This window comes from Catharus ustulatus, chromosome 5 (assembly GCF_009819885.2).
Source record: "Catharus ustulatus isolate bCatUst1 chromosome 5, bCatUst1.pri.v2, whole genome shotgun sequence".
NCBI classification, from domain to species: Eukaryota; Metazoa; Chordata; class Aves; order Passeriformes; family Turdidae; genus Catharus; species Catharus ustulatus.
This window is the reverse complement of record NC_046225.1, coordinates 12,468,360-12,490,005: the sequence shown is the minus strand read 5'-3', so window position 1 is coordinate 12,490,005 and position 21,646 is coordinate 12,468,360. Positions and strand designations below refer to the sequence as shown.

The window sequence follows — 21,646 nt, the reverse complement described above, 5'->3', positions numbered from 1 at the left end:
AGTGGATCAGGAATTGATTTTTCGAAGAGATGTGCTTTTCTCCCTTCTTTTTCAACACCCCATGTGTGTGGGGATTTTTTCTTCTGCATTTGAATCTCATTTTTGTGCTTTTAGCTTTTGAAACCATTTTTTTGTGATTTTGCAGCACTTTGACCCGTAATTGTCTTGCAAGCTGCTGTTGGTCACAACACTCCTGTAACATAGGGTGTATTCAGTCACATGCACCTCTCTAAGAGAGGTTTTGTGCTTGTCAGAAACTTCTCCAGCATCTCAAGATTTCATTCCTCCAGCTGGAATCTTTTTTGAGCCCCTCAGGAAGCAGGGATGCCCTGAGTGGTTTGCACATGGTTTCAGAAAAGCTGTGGAGAGGATTCTGAGGAGAGGACTGAGTACAAATCCAGTCCAGTGTTACTCACACACTCTCCACTTGCTGTGTTAGAGACATATTCTGAAGAAGAGCAGTGCAGCAAGACAACCTGATCAGCCTGGAGTTGTCAGAGGAGCACCAAGGAACCATTTCTTGGTTTGATGAAAGGGATAGCAGTGGAGTTACCAGGTCACAGGCAATGTTTGTCTGGGAAAGGCTGTTGTATTTAGAAATAAATAGGATTTAGCACATTTTAGACATGTAAATTGAAATGTGCAAAGTCAATAGGAAAGTGCTTTTAGCACTAAGTGTGACAAAACCAAGAGTGGGTAAGCTTATGGATGGGCCATGGAAAGAGACGCAGCATTTAGTTAGATAAATTAAAATTGGGTCCCTAACTTTCTGGAATACCTGACTTCCTGTGCATATGCACAGATTCCACTGCTAATGAAGCTTTAAAAAAAAGAAAGTTTTCAAAATTTTTGGTTTATCGATTTCTAAGCTGATTGCATCCTGATTAAAGTAACTCCCCCCCTCCTATGACCTAAGTTCAGATATTCTTTGGAATGGAATTATGTGGTTTGTGAGTTGGACCATGGTGGATTTGCAGCATTCAAAATCACATGCAGACAAGTTAATAATTTCAACTTAATTTTTTGAACACTGAGCAAAAACTTTTGTCATTAATTTCTGTGCATACATTGTTTTTAATCCTGTAGGAGATGAAGACTTCATTTGAGAGACATCAGTTTGCACCTTGAGAGATGCTCCCTTGACCATATTAAAATAAAAGTCTAGAAAAATAACTTTTAGGTTGTACTTTTAGAAAAACACATTTCCATGAATTTAGTTTTAAAAATGCTTTCCTTATCTCATAATGTGGGATGATTTGGGATTGGTGAATTCTAGCAGGTCTTTGTTCTTCGTTGCATACACTTGTTCAATATTTTTTCCATTCTTGTGTATTTTTTGTGTAGCCAGTCTGGATTATTTGTGGGGAGAAGGGAAACTCTTGAGTATTCCCTGCTGGAGCATCTGAGTAAAGCTTTCTCATAGCTGTGTCTATCTGTCTGTCAGGTATAATTGTATTTTGCAGTAAGGTGGATACTTTTTTCAGTAATCAGAGCTCTGCTGTGTCTCCACCTCCAGCAGCTTATCTGATCACTGGCACTCAGGATTACTCCTGAATATTTTTGCCTGGGGAAGCTCTCTTACATGACCACGTGAGGAAGGATGTGTGGGAATTACGCATTTCTTAAAATTCTTTCTTCGTTCCTATTCCTAGTAGCTATTTCCAGCAGATTTTCAAGAGCTTTTCTAAGGGTGCTCCTGTCTTCTTTTGTGCACAGATCTGAGCCTTACTCTGTAGAATTGCTCTGCAGACAACAAAGGGATGCTGCAGCTTGCAGTTACCCCAGACTCTGACATCAAATCTGTCATTCCTTCCTCCCTTACTCAGCTCAGACTTTAGACTGGATAGGTTAAGGTGAGGTGAGGTTTTCAATCAGAAGAGAAAGATTCATTTTAGGCACTGCTAAACCACAGCATTTAACCCCAAGCTGATCGAAACAGCACTGCAAGGGCATCAGGAGCAGTGGTGGGCAGGCAGAGATTGTGGAAATGTCTCCCAGGTTCAGGGGCTTCAGGTGTGAGCTTGCACCTCACTCATCTCTGCCCATGCCCTGCTGTGCTCTGGGTGTGTGTGGTGTGTTCTGGAGCTTTCTCACAGCTTTGCCTCTTGGCTTGGTTGCTGGATTCCTGAATTCTGTGGAAATGAGGATGAGTCCTCTTGGTTATTAAGCAGAGAGGAATAAATCCCAAGTTAGCAAAACTTCTCTTAAATTTGTGCAGCCTTTTGAATCCAGTTGTTGGTGCCTCTGGTTAACTGAAAGCAGCAGTTTCAGGCAGGGCTGTAAATGTCCCCCATCAGTGAGAGCAAGCTGTCATTGCATCAGTAAGGTGACAATGGAAGGATTTTGGTGCTGGCCGTGGCCCTATGGCTGCACAGCACAGTGACACAAAGCTGGATGCTGTGAGCTGAGGATGCTGCTGCTCTCCTGGGGGAGCTGCCAGGACAACTGCATGGTGGGGAATGCCCTGTGCTGGAGCTCCTGCAGAGAGCTGGGGCCACTGGCATTCCTGGGATACTGCAGGCACCAGGGACCCCTTCCTGCCTCTGCCAATGTTCAGTGTTATCACGGTGGGTGGAGTATGCAAATGGTCCTGACAGGTATTGGGGAAGGAAAAAAACTGGTTTCTCTAAAAGCAGATTTTTGTATTACTGCTTTGGTTTCATGGCTTTACCAAATCATTCTAACTTTTACTTCTAAATTTCACGTGGGCATGCAGTGTTAAGAAAAGGGGAAACAACTATACATTGAAATTTTAATCTGTTTACATCTAAGAAAATAACTTGCTGCCTGCAAACACTTGTTACCCTCAGAAGGGAATTAGAATGACCTCAGTGGATTTTCTTGTTGTGCTTTTTTGATTTTAGCTGTTTTTAAGGCAGACACTTGCCCCTTCACAAGGTGTTTTTTATTGACTTTTAAGGACAGGTTTTGTGGTTTTTAAGGAATATCTAAACCATCTTTTCTTTCTGATATCCTCATCCTTCTTGACATACGTTACTTGGATATCTGTCTGAGTAGCATCATTACTCACATAATTAAGAACAGACAACTGCAAAGAGCATGGAAGGGACTCTATTTCTTTATTTTCTTAAATATGAAATGCCTTTTAATAAAAAGGGGAATTTATTGGTTTTTTCGCAGGACATTAAAACATGGAAATTAAATGCCTCAGAACATAAAAAAAACAATTTACAGAGGCAATCACTTTAAGTCTACAGATCTTCCCACAGGCAATTAATGTATTCTTAATACGAGAAGCTTTGATATTTGAATAGTGTTTTAGATGTTCCTGTCAAAGCAATGTGTGTGTAGTTAAAGGCAAAAGTCATCAGTGTGCTTATGTAACTATAAGCAAAACTAGAGGTGCTAAATGTAGGAGTTTTTGGAGGTAAGGGGCAGTCATATTTTGCATTCTTGGCCCTGATGTTTCCTGCACTGCTAGAGGGCTGAAGTACCGAGGAGCTGGAGTGCCTGTGTCATTGCAAATGAACATTACAGTACCACTGTGAGAAGCTAAAGCCAAACATTATTGGTGCTGTCTAACTCAAAGTTTAGTTTTGAGAGTACCCCAAGCCTGTGTTTGTTTTGCTGCCCAGGTGACGTGCTTGCAGGACTTCTTTGGAGATGACGATGTCTTCATCGCGTGCGGGCCGGACAAGTTCCGCTACGCCCAGGACGACTTCGTCCTGGATCACAGTGGTAAGAATGCACACGCTGAACCCCCTGCAGGAGGAAATCCTCCACCCCATTCCCCTGGTCAGCCCTCAAGAATGGCGTGATTCAGGAAAATACACACGGGAGGATGTTTTCCTATGGATAAAAATGTTTTTTCAAGCCATTGTCTGGATTCTGTGAGCCTGGTAAAATGCACCAACAAACCTGATCCAATTTCCTGCAAAACAGACACTGTTTCTGAAGTTACATGAAAAGCAGAATCAAATGGTAAAACATTCAGTCATGAATCTAATGAATCTAAAATCTGTTAAAGATGTTCACTTTTGGCATCTGTGGCTATAAGATAATTTCCACATTGATTTCTTCATGGGATTTTTGAAAAATCTTCTATGTAGCCACGCTCATTCCCTGCCAGACAATTCACACACTCCAGTCTTGTCTGATATAGGCCAAGTGTTGGCCTTGTGTGTATTTTGAGGTTATAGGGGATGTTGGATAGGGAAGGAGGTGAGACAAACTGGGATTCTGTGCCCCTGCTGTCTGCCTTGGGCAGATCATGAACTGAACTTGTTTATGAAAGTTGTGTTTCTGCAAAGGAAAACTTTGTAATGTAAGTTCAAGGAAAAAGCAATCCTCTACCAGAGAGTTTTGGAACTTCTTGGAATATCAAATCATGACTAAGTTGTTTTTTTTTCCTCCATGTTCATGGAACTGTAGAATGGGTTGGGTTGGAAAGGACTTTAAAGGGACTATGTGGTCCAACCTCTGGCAAGACCCGGGAGACCTTAAAAAAAAAAAAAATCAGCATGCTCAGAGCTCCATTGAACCTGACCTTGAATGTTTTCTGGGGTGAGACATCTAGTCTAGACACCCTATTCTAGTATTTCACCTCTTGCACAATAAAAAATTAATTCCTTATATTTAATCTGAATCTACAAGTTGTTTTTTTTTTTGTTTAAAACCATTCCTATTGCTATATCACTAAAGGTCTTACTAGACACAGGGGTTTTTTCTGTCTTTATTGTTCGAGCTGTAGAAACACCCTGTTTTTCTATTATGAAAAAATTATTCTCTGGTAAATAAACCTTGCCCTGGCAAGAATAATCAGGTTATTCCAGAGGAGCTTCAGGTTGGGAATGAAGGATTTAAATTTTTTTCTTTAACAAAAACAACAGCACCTGCTGTTCCTGTAATTTCTACATCATTATTTCATTACAAAATGCTCAGTTGCTGCAAGAAGTCCAGGTGTGTATCTACCCACTGGCCTGTACATTTGGGATGGAGGATTCAGCTGCCTCCCATTCTGCTGTTCTTGCTAGGGAGCTGCTTTTCCAGAACTGCTCGATTATGTTGAGTCACTTAGTGTGGGGGTGACCAAAAGGGCGTTTTTAAACATAGTTAGCAGCTGAAAAATTACTTTATTCTTATGAAGGAAAGGAAGAGTGTGGTTGTATTGACTCACAATGCAAATCCCAGTCTGGGCATAATCCTAATTTCCCAAGCAGATTTTAAGTCTGTAAATTTGCTGTTGCCATTACACATGGCACAGACAAGTTGAGCTCATTTCCTTGCCTTTATCTCTTTCTTTCCTTTATCTCTTCAGCTTTGGTGATCCTGCTCCCTCTAATAGCTCTGGGGGTCTTTATGGGTAACAGCAGGTTATGTACAGGCTGGCAGGGCATGCAGCTCAACTTACTTTTTTATGATGACATTGGCATCAGGAGAGAAATTTATGATTCCATTTGCAGCGATTTGCTAACGATGCTAACCGTAGGAATTAAAATGTTTCCAAAATGTCGATGCATGTGTGCTCATTGATTCCTTTCCCATTGAGGTTATTATTTAATGATATGTAGCTGATGGTAAATGACAGTAATCTATTGTTTCAGCCTTCTGGAAACAATAGGCATTTTTCACCCGTTCAAAAATTGGTCACAGCATCAGTTTCTTGAAAAAGAAGGGAAATAGTGCTGGCTGTGCAGCTGCCCTGTATGGAATTGCCATTACAGCAAGAACCTTGGCATCAGCATATGTGCAAACTGGACCTGTAGTAATAACCCAGCCTCAAGACATGAAGAAATATTGTCTGCAGAATGTCACAGGAAGTATTGAGTACCTCAAACAGATTTTTAGGTCAGAGTTGTGAGATGCTCTTACAAACCCGTTTGACTCAGCTGGGCAAAGATGTTCAGGAAGTGCTGGTCATTTTCTGGAGAGCAGGGAGTGGTGTGTGGAGGGAGCTGTGCACTCAGCTGTTGTCCAAAGCCATGACAGAGTTTGCTTGCTTTGTAGAATGTCGTGTTATGAAGTCTTACTCCCGCTCCTCTGCCATGAGGCACGCTGCATCCAAGAGTCCGGGACCCTCGCGCCGGAGCAAATCCCCTGCCTCAGGTACTGATGTACTGAGCACATCAAACACACCTAAATTCATTTGTTTTTAACAGGGTGAAAAAACCTGTTGGTTCTGTCTGTAATACAAGGGGGAAAAAAACCCTTTTTTTACTTTGTCTAAGAGATTTAATACGAATCTAAAAGAAATTTGCATTTTTAAAAAAAAATCCTAGGAAGAAACATGGATTCTATTTTTTAATTACAGGCACAAGTAGTTTCAGTTTATGAACACTGAAGTAATTTGTGCTAATTGTGCACTTGGGATATATTTTCAGCATGGCACCTGATTTAGCTGAAAACTATTAACTGCAGGGTTATATAAGTGGTTAAATTCATGTTCATTGGACTAGAGTATACTCTTAAATTTTGAATTAGAAAGGTTTCTCCTGTATCAGCCAAATATTGTCAGAAATGCAGGCCTTTGCTGCTTCAAGCAGTTTCAAATGTACTGCACTGATTGCCCATTAATAGACAATTTTTCTTCTTGTGCTTCTTATTTCAAAGAAAGGTTTTCACACTGATTTTGCCACCAGTTTGGCTGAACAGCATATGTTCCAACCATTGAGTCTTTTATGTAAAAAAAGGGAGAAACTTGGGTTTTTTTTTTAAATTTAACCTCTCTATTTAATTTCTAAATACTTATTTTTCCCCTGAAATCCAACTATTGAATATGCAAACATGTGATGCTCTTTTTTGAATGTAACTATAAATGTAAGCTACTGTGTGTATTCAAAACTGTGACATGTTCCATATTCTCATCTCCACATTTGTTTTGCTTAATTGATGCTGGGTAAAGTCAATTTGTCTTTGGGTTTTTTCAAATTGGAATATTAATAATCTGTTTATAAAGGTTTAATGCTTAACAGGGAAGCTTCAAAGAAGGATTGCAGCAAAATGTATCATGAAGGGCAAGTTTTGCAACTGATCTACATTTCATGCAGTTCTGTTACCTCCAAAGAGATCATGTAGCACATCTATCAGCAGAGAATTTTATGCAAAGTATTTAGATATCAGTGCTGTCATTTCCATACTTATTTCTACTTAGACCCTCTTTGGTTTAGTTAATTTGAAAAATGTATGCAAAGTGTCTGGCATTTATCCTTCTATTTACTTGCCTTCTTTTTTTTTTTTACATGTAGTCTTTACTTATCTTTTATTTACCCTTCTTCCTTCTGTGCATGTTCAGAGCTGTTTAATAACTTCTTTCCTTAATGTCTTTTTCCTTTGTGTCAAATATATGAGTACAGTAAAGAGGGGTGGCCACTCCAGTGCTCATTCTTCAGCAAAGTCCCCAGGTGAGCCATTACTATTATGGCTGTATATCACTAGTGTGTCTCCTCCCTCTCCATTTACCTGTGGTTTTGGTGCTGTATTTGTGAGTATTTTCAAGCTTGAAACACATTTTGCATTGGATGAAACAGAGACATAATGGATGTTGGGTTTTTGTTGGGTTTTTTTTTTGGTTTTTTTTGGTTTTTTTTTTTTCTGAGATAGATAATTTCAGTGAAATAATGCTTTTCAGTTGCTGGACATCTGATAATGGTGTTAAATTTTTAAAGGTATAATTTGACTGCAAGTAGAGGAGCATTCTGAGGAGCAATACATTTGTATGTTTATTCTAAAGCATGTTATAATAGAAAATTTCAGCCAGAAAAAAGACAGGTGTGAGAATTACAGAAAAAAAAAGCAGTGCAAAACCATCTCATGTGTTTCAATTTTATGTGAAATATCTTATTTTTCTTTGTTTTCTTGTATTATTTCACTGTAAATTCTAAAAATACCTGAGAAATCGCTGAACTTACAGCTTAAAGTCAAAGCCTTTGTGAAACAAGTAACAAGCAAATTGATTACCAAATACATTGAATTTTTGGATTATACTAGAAGTTAAAAGTTTAGAAGTCATTCATAGATTTTTAAGTATTACACATTCCAGTGTGCCAAACACGTAGCCTAACATGTACTACTTCAGAATGACAGAAAAGCTTTGGGGTTTTTTTCTGTGTATTCAGACTGGTGCTCATGTGGAAAGAAACCTCAAAAGAATTTATGCTTAGAAAATAGATTTAAAAGGTAAGTTTGGCATGCACAGGGAATGACCAGCAAATCAACAGCAGCACACAGATTTGTGCCAATGCAGATTGTTGGGTTATTGAATGAGGGGGAAAAAAAAAAGCTGCTGTCTGAAATAGCAGTGTCATGGTTCAACCTCAGCCAGCAGCAAGCACCACACAGGCACTCCTGACTTCTCTGCTGCAGCAGGATGAAGGAAATTAATTGGAAGGGTGGAAGTGAGAAAATTCATGGGTTGAGATATGAGTGGTTTAATAACTGAAGCAACAATAGCAGTAGCAGCAACAATGCTGCAATGAAAATAACAGAGAGAGAGAAATAAAACCTGAGACAAGTGATGTGGATGAGCAGCTGAGTGATGCCATCCTGCCCCCAAGCAGTGTCCCCTCTGCCAGCATTCCCTGCCTTTATTGCTGAGCATGATGCTGTATGGTCTGCAATGCTCCTTGGATCAGCTGGGGTCAGCCGCTCCTCCTGTGTCCCCTCCCAGCTCACGAGGAGCAGAAGAGGCCTCGATGCTGTGCTCAGCAATCCCAGAAACATCCCTGTGTTAGCAGCACTCCCCAGCACATCCCAACTAGCCCTGTGCTTGCTGCTGTGAAGAAAATTAGTGGCACCCCAGCCAGAACCAGTGCAATCATTTGGCTGACTCCCTGTAAGTGCAAAATCTTTACATCTGGACAGGGCCAGGTCCAGCTGTTGCTGTTGTTGGGGTTGCTCAGCAGCTCATGTGCAGTGGATCTCCAAAGGCACTGCAGAGGAACCTGCAGACAGCTCCTTCCAACAGGATCCTCAGCTGAATGAACTGTGTGCTCTAGAATTATGGAAGGACAGAATTTGGAAGGGATTTCTGGGTGTCATCTGGGTGCTCAGAGCACCTCCCTTCTCCACCAAGGATGGCTGAGATGTTAGCAAAGAGCTGCAGTACTGTCAGTGTAAGCTGGGCTCTTCTTCCTTAGGCAGTTTTGGGAGGGAAGAATGTTATGTTAACCAGCCAGTTTCACTGGAATAATTTAGTGGTTCTGTCAATGCCTAAAGAGGATGTAACTTAGATAAGTAACTTAGATAGGGATGCCTTACAGTGGTCATGTCCAGGAAACTGTGAGCTGTATAGAAGAACTTTGGACAAACAAACAAAAGATTTTCCTCCTGTGGTAATAGTTTGTCATTGGAAGCAAACTCTTCTACTGAAGTATCTCATTTTTGGCCATCCAAGAAGCAGAAAATAGTAAGATTGCAGTCACTAGCCCTTGTCATTGTCATCCTTGCAAATTCTTTCTAAAACATGGATGCATTGGTATGCCAGGTTATCCAGGACAAATTGTCAAAGTCTACAGGAGAGTAGTGTACTCTTAGATGTTTTCAGCTTCTCAAAATCATCTACTTTTCTTACAGGCAAGCATCATTGAAATGAAGATGAAAATATCCTAAATACACTGAATACTTTTAAAAGAAAATGCTGAGGTCTAGGTCCTGTAATAGAACTGGGAATATAAATCCAAGTTATCAGATTTCAAGACAGACTTATTGTGCAGCTAAACACCAATTACTTATATCTTAGCATCATACAACACAGAAGGAGGTTTTTGTGAAAAACAGGGATTTGTGGAAGTTGCAGTGCAGTCAGCCTGGCCTAGAGGCAGATGGATTCCCAGGTTGGAAAAATAGTCCTTGAAAGGTATCTCCCATACACAGATAATGTTAGTGTGCTGCATCAATGGACACTTATAAAATAAATCCAATAGGTTCAGAAGTGGTGCATAACCCGTGACACACCTGATTATGTAAAGGAATTGTGCAGGTGTAGCTGTTATTTAATTTGAAGATCAGTTTCTGTTTACCAGGGTTGTCTTTCCTTTCTGGAAAAATAATTCATCACTGTGCTATGAAGCATTTTTACATTTCTGCCCAGCATTTTTCTCTCCCTCAAAAAATGAAGATCAGCTAGAAAGAAATGATGTCTCATCATATTACATTGCATCATATTTGTGTCTGATGGACAGTGTGCTGTTCTCCCTGCATAATGAAATTCATCAGTTTGTTCTTTTCAGAGAAATACAAGGGCTGGCCTAAGTTATCTTCCATACACCAGAGAGATAACAGATGTTTATGAGGCCTGTCTAAAAATCTGGACTTAAAATAAATGAATTCTTTAAGTCAAGAGGGAGGGTACTGTATGTTTTCAAAAACACTTGTACTTTTGGGAGCTCAAAAGCAACCTACTAGCTTTTCTCTTGTTAAGGTTCTTTCCCCTAAATCAATATTTTCTGAACTGCTGCTAGAGTTTTCTGTCATGCAAGCAGTTAATTCTTCTTGTTTGTTTGTTTTTCTTAGGAAAAAACAAACAAACTCATGTTCTGTGAAACATTCTACCTAGAAAGTAAGGCCTTGATCCAAACTGGAGAGGAGGGTCAAATAGCCTTAGAAAAATTTTATTTCTATAATTTTTATAGTGTGATATCACAATTTATTATGTAATTTTTAAAGGCTGTGGCTTTTTTTTTCTTTGTTTGTTTCTGTGCCCAAAACTCTTGCCCTGGCAAAGGACAGGATGGGCCTTTTTAATCTCTGCAATGACAATGCAATATTTGTGTGTCTCCTTGATCCCATATCCAGCCACATGAGCTTTCAGGGTGCAGTTTTGTGACATGGAAATGTATCATTTATTCCTAAATGCTGAGGAGTCTGTTTTGGTCTTTGTTTGCAGACTTCAGTGATCACGTTTGATTTTTATTCACCTTTTCTTTCATTTGTTCACTTTTATTGCTTTGGCCAGTTAATGGAACCCCAAGCAGTCAGTTGTCCACCCCAAAATCTACAAAGTCCTCCAGTTCTTCGCCAACAAGCCCAGGCAGCTTTCGTGGACTCAAGGTAAGTGCAAGAACCATCAAACCCCCTAAATTCCATTATTCATTGACTGTATGACACTGGTGCTGAAGGGAAAATAAAAAGCTATCATTTTGGGAGGGTAGCCTTGCAAGTATGGTTTTTGCTCATATGGAGGAGAGCTCTGAATTAAGATTTCTGTGTTTTGTCTGGGTGGAACACTCAGCTTGGGAAAGGCAGAGTGTGATGCTGGCTTGAATGCACCACTTAGTCCTCCAAATTTCCCATTGTTCTGTGAGCTGCAGAAATCCTCCAAGCAATTTGTATCCCTGTAGCTTATATAAATGTAATATTGTCTTTTCAATAGCTTGTAGTCTGTAGCATTGCCAAAGTTGCATCTAGAGCAGAATTATTTCTCTCTGGCACCAATTTCACCCCTCAATCCAGTCCCCTGCCTGGAAGCCTTTGAGGGCTTCCTCTGGGAGCAGCCTGATGTCTGGCAGATTTTTCTGTGTTGCACCCAGAGATTTCTCTTCCTCTGCTGCTTCAGAACTGGCTGCACTTGCAGTTTTTGGAGGCTGCTCTGTGCCTTTGGCTCAGGGAAATCAAAGGAACAGTCTGGAGTACAGTGGAGCATCTGACTGCTGCATTTGTGCAGCTGTCCTTTCAAGGGGAATTTTCTTATGGAATCATCAATTGCAGCCTTCTGGAAGCAGACTGGATGGTTTGCACTGATTATTCTGATCAAGTAATAGCTCCTATTGGTGAACACAGCACTTGTGAAGAGGCTGCATAATTCTATGGAAAACTGTTTTTCCATTAGGAGGCTGGCTAAAGGACGTGATTTGAATAGTGCTCCCATTTGGGTTTTGACATGCTAATTGTTATCAAGTCTTGTTTTGCAAGGAGTGTGCCACTGGTTTCTGCCAGACTGCTGTGATAATTCTGACAAAGGATCTTGATTCTTTTAATGTGTTTGTTTAATTGTTCAGTTTTTAAAATTAATTTTTAATTATATTTGTAGCTGTTTGGTTAAATAATTTTCAAGAGCAATAATAATTCTGACATGCAAAATTAGAACTGTGTGTCTTAAAATCTGTCTGGACAGCCTCTCTGTGGAGCTCACAGTAGAGGACACCAGAATCACTGGGCTTGAGGCTCTCAGCTGGTCTGCATTATATTTAACAAATGTCCTTTGGTCTTTCTTTAATGACATTACAAGTTTAGAAATGAGATCATTTGCCTTGTTTTTTTCCACCACTGCTTTTAGCTGATTAAAGCTCCATTAAGGCAGAGGAAATTCTGGTAGCAACAAGCAGTTCTCACCAAAGTGAGCATGTCCCCTTTCCCATTCACTTTCACTCAAGTAGGCTGCTGTACTTTTCCAGTTTGGAATTTATTTGGTGCTGGGTACTAATGGGTTTTCGTGCCAAATAATGCAGCCTCACATGACCAAAGAAAACAGCAAAACCAAATTAAGCACCTGATGTGTTACTGAGGTAGTAAGTACCTCTTCTTTTACCCTTTTAGGATGCATCTGTTTAGCAGGAGTGTCCCAGCTGTGTTTAGCTGAGACTAAAGATAGGGAAAGTTATCTGGTGAATCCAAAGGGGAATTCCAAAAGGATCAAGTGTGCTGTTCAGTCACATTTCTTTCTCAGCTAGGTTTTAGTAGCAAGGACTGTCTGGGGAAGTAGAAAGCCAGTAACAGGGAGGTATAGGTTTATGCAAAACCGGATTATTTAAAGAAATTCATACCCCTACTTATGAAATTGGAGTGTTTTTGTTACTCTGATGAGAAGAAAGGGGGAAGCAGGGAACAATTTTATTATTTGGAGATTATTGCTTTTCCCTGTTATTTAATAGTTCCTTGTTGCTAGGACTGCATTGCTGCACAGACAAGAAGTCTGGCTTCCTGCAGTTGTATAAGTAAGAAGCTGAATGAAAATTTAGATATAAATACCATGTCAGTGACAGAATAAGGTGTATTTAGAGTTTTCTGTCTGTGGGAGTTCAATATTTTGAGTGATTTTTTTGTGTACAAATCATATATGTTTGTTTTTGTAGAGGATGAAACAGCAGGACTGAATAATGGTTTTGTATAAGCTTGAGGCAGCATAAAAAAGGGGAAAAAATCAGGGTTGATGTTTCTGTTTCCTGTAAAGAGCAGAGCATCAGAGCAGCTGCACTTGAACTGCACTATAAAAACTGTTTTATTTGAAAAGCCAGAGCAAAGTAAAATATTTTACTATAGATTAGAACCTTGCAAAGCTTTTTGTAGTTTAACAGTCAATGTAGAGCATAAGTGATAGTGCTAGTCATCAAGGCAGCCAGCTTGAAAAATTCTGATTGCAGCAGCAATTTCTTCTCAGTGTCAGACACTGAATCTTATATTCTCTGAAGGCCACTTTTCCTTTAAAGAAAAGTCCCCAAGGATTCCTTCTGCTTCAACAACTCTTTGTTAGGAGTGGTATGTTTGGGCACAGAAAATTCCTCCCAGGAAAGACTCCTTGTGAACAGTTTATCTTTGAAGGAAGGGCTTTCCTTCTGTCCTTTCTGGCTCTTCCAACCAGAGTGCCCTTGTGCTATTAATTGTTCAGAACATGCAGTAAGTCCAGCATCCCAGGCTTGCAGAAGTGTTTGAAATACTGGACTCTGAGGTTATATTGAAGTCAGGAATTGCAGCTGTGTCTTAATAATAGTAAACACGACGGAATTTCCCTGCAAACCCAAATAAAAGCCTTTATTCCAGTAAGTGACAAATGTGGATACTGTGCACCCAATACCCTATATATTCTTATTCAGGCTGTTTATTTTTAACATCCCAGTACTATTTGTAACTCAACATTTGACTTAGCAGAGGCTTCAATGTGAAGATTTAGATTTAAAAGTTAACAAGTATGGGCATGAAGTAAATGACTGCTCTGTACAGTGTTCTCTTGTGATCAAATGTGCTGAGTTCCTTATCTTTTTGTTGAATTCCCATGGAGATAAAATCTGTGCATGGGTTAATAGTAATGGTAATGGTGTCACAGGACAGCTGACCAAGAGGAGTTCTTTTGCTGTTCTGTAGGCAGTGGGAAGGTTTAAATTGGTTCTGAGCGTGCATTTCTGTGCAATTCTGTTGGGGTGATTTGACTCTTAGCTCTTCCAGTGCACCTTGTTTTTCTGCACACATTGTACCATAGAAATCATCCAGAGACTAAATTAAATTGGGAAATTGGTGGAACTTTGGAAAGTGGTGCCATACCTTCCTTACGCTTACTTGGATTGCTTTGTTGTCCTCCTTGAAATTAAGGACTGCAAAGCCTTGCAATCTTTTTAAAAAGAAAATAAAATCATTCAAATAAAGAGGCTTTACAGTTGAAGCCTTTCATAGACTCAGAATTATACTAAATAGCTTTGTGTTTGAATTTGTTTTGGTCCTTACTTTTGCAATTGATGGACCAAATGACCAAAGTGAAAGGGCATTAGAACCCGATCCAACAAATAACTTAAGTACTTGCTTAACTTTCAGCTACTGAGTAGTCCCCTTTGCTTCAATGAGGATGTTAATGTACTTAAAGTTAAACATGTGCTTAAGTGATTTGAAGGATTAGTGCCTCTCTTCATCAAGGGTTTTAATCTCTTCAGTGTTGTACCCATGTGCTTTGTGTGTAGTTGTATGTAAAGATTCTTTACATGTGATTATCCAGCCCAGTGACACAGGGCCACAGCAGCTCATAGAGGGATTCTTTAAGTGATGCATCAGGTGAATTTGAAGTTCATGTTTAAGGGTCACTTAAAAAAATACTAAGTTTATGTTTTTTACACATTATGTTACTATTAAGCATTATAATAATAAATATTCACTATATCCCTATGAAACGCTGATTAGATAAACAACATTTTATTTATGTTCAGAATGTCTTTCAGTCCCTTCTTACTACAGCCATTCAGGATGAATTACAATGGCATAACCAAAGTGTCCCCAGATTTCAGAGTATACTTCTGCAAAGTTAATTCACTTTTCACTAAAATATTCATACTCCACATTTAGATTCACCACCATCCCATGTAGCTGTTGGAGTCAGGTATTCTTTCAATATGAAAATAATCTCCAAATGTTTCCACAAACATTCACATCATGGGCAGTCTAATCCTGACTGCAGAGGTTTGCTAGCCAGGTACCATTCTACTGCAAAATATTATGGGTTTGTATCTGTGGATCCTTCCTCCCTGTAATGACATAGAAAATAAAATCCCACCAGCTGTGGAACTGTGGCAGAGCTAAGGTAAAACCTGCCATTTCAGATTCTGATCTAACTCCTAAGCCACAATGGCAGCACTAATTTTATTTTATTTTTGTAGTCATTTTAGCTTTTTTTCCTGTTAATGTTTACTTCCTTCTTGTGGCAAGAAGGAATGTGCCCCGTCATGCTGTGCCCTGATTACAAGACTGAAGGAAGTTGGAAATGTGGGCTAGATGTTCCCATATATTGTCACTCACTGAAAACCCAAAATAGATTACTAATATTTTAGGCTGATGAGTAATACTTGGCCATGGTCTGTTCTGTTATCCCTGCTTCATGCTTGAAGTAAATGTGGCTGACTGGTTAAGAGACTGGCTCATGATTTTGTACAAATGTCATTTAACCCAAACGTCCTTGCTCCTAATCCCTGTTAAATAGCCAGATAACTCAGAAAGACAGCAGCATTAACAGAGCCTGGGTTTAAGTTATTAGCAAGGAGCAGGGCAGTAGCTGCTTGCTTGCTGTTTGATGCTACTTCTGTGCCAAATGCTGGTAAACTTCGCTGTTTCAGGGGCTCTGCAAAATTAAGTTGTACAGCTTCTAGCTGCTGTACCTTTAGCTGATTTGGCAGCTCAGCTGCCACTAGAAACTTAAGCATTCATTAGCATTTCATGAGCCTTTAGACAATATCCCTATCTGTCAGTTCAGTTCTTTCCCTGACAATAGTGTTAATGATTTAAAATATTCAGCAGTGTAACCAGACAATGTCAGCTAAAAGGCAAAATGCTGCATTTGCATTCCCGGTGTCTCGAAAAGCCATTTCAACAGACACTGAGCTTAAGGCAGAGAAGCATTTTAATCCTTCCTGTGGTGAGTGCTGAAAACTGCCATAATAGCCCATGAAGAAAACAAGATCTGGAACTTCACAGAACAGCAAGAAATGTTGCACAGAGGAAGGGGAATGATCTAAACTTTATTTTAATTTCATGCAGCATCCCTATACATAACTCTAATGGGAGAGCTTATAAAAGTGGTGCACAGAACATATCCAGTATATTTTACTATTTATGGCATTCATTCCTATGCCTCCACCCCTTTTCAAAATAAAACCTAACCATCCCTGGGCAGTATGACAGGATGACTTAAAGTAGAATCATGAAGTTTCAGATCCAGTACCAATTAAGCTGTTAGTGCAGGAAAATCTGTTTTCTTCAGCTGTCATGCTTGAAAATAATTTAGATATTTGTTTACAGTGTCACAGTTACTAAGACTGGATCTATGTCTGGATACATATCAGACATCTAATTTGAAATGCTTGTAGGTGTCATAAATCTTCACATCTATAATAACCTAGAATATAGCCCATTAGGTGGCTAAATAAATCTGATTATCATAGATGTACCTGGCCACCTAGGCTAAAATTGTAAGTGCAGCTGAAAGGACTTTTCTTTACTGAAACCTGTTCAACTGCTTGTGTAAGTAGAAATGTTGTGGCTGAACCTTAGATTGGCACAAGTGACAATGATGATGAACTTTGAGAAAGCAAGAACGAAAATAAGATGGGAGTAGAAAAGTAAACCGACTCAGTGGGTTGTTTGTTTTTTTTTTATTATTCAACTTTGCTGCTTTTTTGTATGGCTCTTTCTTGTGATTACCATCAGCAATGAGAAGTTCTTGTGCACTTCCACAGATCTCCCCACATGGTGGATCTTCTTCTAACGTGAATGGCGCACCTGACCCGCTCCGTTGCCAGAGCCCCGAAGGTAGGACACCAATACCTGCAGGCAGTGCTTGCCAGAGTTTTGCTGTAGGTGACACTTGCATTAGCACTTCTGGATGGTTTCTGATCACTCCAAATCATTTTCTGTTTGGAGATGTTTGTTACCTTGTTGATTCACCTTGGAAAAAAATTTTAGCATAATTTATACATCAAGGCAGTAAAGTTAGGAAACAAATTTTGTTACTATTTTTTTTGGTCCAGTGGTAGCATATTACTGGATCTTGCTCTTCAATAGTCACTGTTAGGAATTTGGCTGATTTTGAACACGACCTGCATTATCACCAGAAATGTGTTTGTGGCTGGATTGAAAGAGGAACCCTCCTCAAAAATTCATTGTGCTTCAGGTAGAACCAGCAGCCAAATCAACTGACCTTAGCTAAACTTAAACCTTTCATTCCTCATCTCTTTAAACAATGTCAATTATTTTAAAATATTTTTAAATTTCATGTTGGAGCAATGCTTTTTATTTTAAAAATGCTGAAATAAGCATCTATCAAAATAACTTGCATTTTGGATGCTTTAGGAGCACCTATAAGAACTTGAAGGAATTCAGCAGATAAAACTTTTTGGGTCTTTTATATGCATTGGAGCTTAATCTAATCTTACTTGCACTTTTGCTTTGAGTTTGCAAAAAAAAAGTAATTTGAGGTCAGAAAATTTTAGATGAAGAACTTCTAACCACATTCATTACTTTTAGAATATGCCTATACAAAAACATAGCAAGAGACTTATTTGTGTGTTCAAAGGTCAAATAACTTTAGGTTCATCTTGTTCTTTACACTTGAGATAAAACCAGGGCAATTGCAGTGGAGCAAACAACTTGCTTTCAAGTTTTGCTTGGCATTTGTGACTTTTTTGTATCTGTGGGGCCCCTTGGGAATATAGTGCATCCTGCTGACACTTCTCTTCAGCTTGCATTATTGACTTCTATATTTTTTTACAGGCTTGAATGGAAACAAGTTCTCAGGGTCATCTACCATTCTTGAGAAGTATAAAGTGGGGAAGGTGATTGGTGATGGCAACTTTGCTGTTGTGAAGGAGTGCGTGGAACGGTGAGCCAGGAAACTCTTCAGTCCTGCTGTTTATTGTGCTGCATAAAGCCCTGTGCATTAACACAATTTCCCAGAAAATGAGATGAAAGTGAAGAGCAGTTGCAAAAATATGCACAGACATCAAGAGAAACAGGCATAGCAGAGGGATACAAGAGCAGCAGAGAGCCATGGCTTTTTATCCCACAAACTAAAGGAGGCATCACCTTCCCGTGGTGCCTCCTCAGGAAACCCCACAGCTCCTCAAGTCTCTCACTACAGATGGTTGTGGATGACAGGAAATTCTGTGTGGCATCTAAACAGAGTTGGAGAGACCCTCCCCTTCTGCCTCAGCAATTCTGCTGCTGTGGTGTCCCCACTGCCTGCTGCTGATGTGACGTTTCACAGCTTCCATTATTCTGTGGGCTTTAAAGACATGCAGCTGTTGGCTATCAACTGTGCTGGTGGCTCCCTTGGGCTTGTTTTGTGGTGCACAGGAGCCAGACACTTCAAATGAACTCTCCAATATGCCCAAAATGTGCCTGATTCCCTGTGGGGTAGGCAGGATACCTCTGCAGACCTGTGCAGAGCTGCTGCTCTTCCTCTGCAAGCTTTGTGTCACACTTTGCTGCCAGTGCAAACATAACAGATGATTTGGCTGTCACTTTCTCAGTGTATTTTTTTTTTAGAACCACCTTCTGCTATCTTCACCAACCTGAGGGTTGTGTCAGTTTCTTAAATATTATGAGGAATTTCCAACTTGTACATAAATATTGGGAAAACTCAGCAAATGACTGTGAAAAACATAAATGTTAGAGAAACAGTCTATTATTTGATCCTCATCTGCTGGTTTTAGTTCAATTGAAAGAAAAAGAATTCTGAATGGAAACATCTCATTCCAGAACTGAGGCTGGATTAACAGGTCTGTAGCTCCTGGGTCTTCCATCATGCCCTTGGAAATTCAGTGTCAGCAAATGGAAGGTCACTGTCCCACCCTCGTGGTGTCCCAGCCTCTGGTCAGGAGACTGGGCAGCCCAACTTCTATCAGTGGCACTAAAGACTGAGGCAAACAAAACAAGCATTCCATGCCTTTGCTTTATCTTCATGTCTCTTAGTCAGGTGACAGTCTTCAGCAAGTTCCAGTGTTTTCTTTTGAGCTCCCTCAGCTATTGACACACTTAAAAAGCCTTGTTGTCTGACTCAGCAGTGGCCAGTTTCAGCTCTAAAGGGGCCTCTCCCTCTCCCAAGATCCTCTTGAGGCACCACAAGGAGTTCCCTGCTCAGCCAAGCTGGTTCTCTGCCATTTAATGTTTGGGAGAATTGAAATCTCCCACAAGAGCCAGGACTACTGATCCAATAATTTCTCATCATTGCCCACAGAGGAACTCATCAGTGCTTACGTCCCAGCCAGGTGATCCCAGACACCCCCTACACCATCTCCTTTGTTTTCCACTGCCCTTCTCCTCACCCATGAAAGAGAGCAGATTAAAAGCACAAGATAACATATTTATTATCAGAAATATAAGCTCTGCGTTTTGGAAATCACTTAAATCCACTGGAAATGGGACAAGGGCTCCTAAGTCAATGAATGTCATCTGTGCTTTTTGGAATGAGGAAACTGGACAAGAAAAACAACCCTCCAATTATAAAAATTTTTTAAATCATAAAAATTTAAAAATTGTAACACTTCAAGATATAGTTTTGTACGTGATCAAATCTTTAGTGCAACATTATTAAATTAATTTAAGGTAAAAAAAGAATACAACAGTTGCTAATAATAATGATGAAAGAGGAAATGCCAACCATAAATGCTTCTCTTTTAAACCCTATTAATTATACTTGATTTCTAATAGTGTTGTGCTAAGAAGCCTTAGCTGAGGAGCCAGGATCCTATTACTCAGCTACCAGCTGGGATGTTCCACAAAAAGAACAAGAAAAGAATAAGGTGGTCTCTTTTGTGCCTGTGTGTCTGTGTATAAAGACATGAGCCAACAGATGGGCACTGACAGCTCGAGAAGGATCCCAGAAACCCGTCAGACAATGCTGGTGTACAATGTGCAGTAAATGAACACACAAACTCTGGGTTATATCCACCTCTTTTCCTTGGGTGCTGCAGCAGAGGACATTTGCAAGGGGGATTTGGATGGATTTGCTGTGTGAGTGTCGACTCCTCTTGCTCCCAGCACGGGTGCTGAAGGTTTGCTGAGTGATGTTGCTGATCAGTTGTTCACAGGCACTGTGATAGGATGGTGTAAAGTACAAATTGTGATTTTGATTTCCACCCTGTACTCCTAGCAGGGCTTGCATGGGGTCTGTAACACGAGAGGGTGGCATTTCACAGATAGCATTCAGATAAGGGCTTCTATCTGAAGAGCAGATCAGGTTGTAACTATGACAACCCCGCAGATACAGCTGCACTTCCAGGGCAGGCATCCTCGCCTGCAGCTTTTCAATACTGCATAAATGGAATGTTAGGTGTTCATTCGGTTCCTTCTTCTGTAAGGTGCTGATTTTGACCAGTTGCATCTAATGCCAAAAGCACAGTGAAAATCACCCTGGAAGTTTGAAAACATGCCTGACTTTGGCTTTGGTATCTACCTCCTGTTTTCTAGCAGTGTTCTGATGCACACTGGGGTCTGTAGGTGCAGCACAAAATAGCAGCAACTTGGTCTTACGGCAATTTCATATGATTTTTAATTCATCAATAATATAAATCAGAATTTCTTCGTTGTTTAAAAAAATAGATTTAATTGTGTTGCTTTTTTCCCCTGCTCATGGTCCCCCCTTTCAAAGAAATGGAGACTTTTATTGCTTAAAGGGATGAAAGACAAACAAGAACTCCTTTCTGTGAGAGTATTTGCTGGAAACAGTAATCCTTTTTTACTTTGTATATGATCCACCCTGCTAAATGTCATGGGACTTTAGATGACTGCTGTAGAATTGCACAAAATACTCCTTAAGAAAAAAAATTCTAATACAAAAGCTCAAAATCAGTGCCTAATAAATTCTACAGGATTTTAGACTGTCTGCAATGGACTATGGGATTTTAGCTCTGTTGAATCCTATTGAATTTTTTTACTGGGGTATCAATCCTCACACATATACATGTATGATTTTATCTCCAAAGCCCAACAGTTGAACAAAGCTGACAGAAGGCTGAAGGCAAATCTTGCACGTTGCCTTAAAGAAGTGCCAGAGTTGTGCCAGGTCACAAAAAAAGAAATTGCAGATGGATCCTGGGATTAATACACCAAGGGAGCTGGGTTGTGGTAGTCAGGGAAACAGCAGGCACAAATGCTGCTGAGGAAACAAAAACCAAAGCCAGGTCTGCTCCGTGAATTTTCTGCCAGCAACCTCCATGGACCACAGCACATTGTTATGATGGTATTTACAGAAAATGCCAAATTTTTCTAATTAATGGCTCTGGTGTTTTTCTTGCTTAGATCCACAGGAAAGGAGTTTGCCCTGAAGATCATAGACAAGGCCAAGTGCTGTGGGAAGGTAGTGTACAAGCATTTGCATGTGTACAGAAGCAGCACTAGCAGCTGCTCATTAGTCATAAATGGTGGGTGTGTTTGGGTTTTCTGACTATTTTCAGAGTGTCTCTTTAACAAGATGATAATGTATCCAAGAAGCAAATAATAA

The 21,646-nt window shown here is 39.9% G+C and overlaps 1 protein-coding gene across 5 annotated transcripts in view; it reads left to right on the top strand.

The window, feature by feature from the left end:
- Positions 1–21,646, top strand: part of DCLK2 (doublecortin like kinase 2) — a 79,763-nt gene that overhangs the window by 41,435 nt on the left and 16,682 nt on the right. For 3 of the 5 annotated variants that reach the window (XR_004417940.2, XM_033060088.2, XM_033060090.2), the window contains exons 3-9: positions 3,597–3,699; positions 5,968–6,066; positions 7,314–7,361; positions 10,913–11,007; positions 16,884–16,956; positions 17,917–18,025; positions 21,445–21,502. Coding sequence is in view for 3 of the 5 variants with exons in the window: in XM_033060088.2 (XP_032915979.1) it covers positions 3,597–3,699; positions 5,968–6,066; positions 7,314–7,361; positions 10,913–11,007; positions 16,884–16,956; positions 17,917–18,025; positions 21,445–21,502 (585 nt within the window). In the remaining 2 variants the exon portion in view is untranslated. The remainder of the gene's footprint in view (positions 1–3,596; positions 3,700–5,967; positions 6,067–7,313; positions 7,362–10,912; positions 11,008–16,883; positions 16,957–17,916; positions 18,026–21,444; positions 21,503–21,646) is intronic. The other 2 variants (XR_004417941.2, XM_033060089.2) reach the window with 1 other exon arrangement.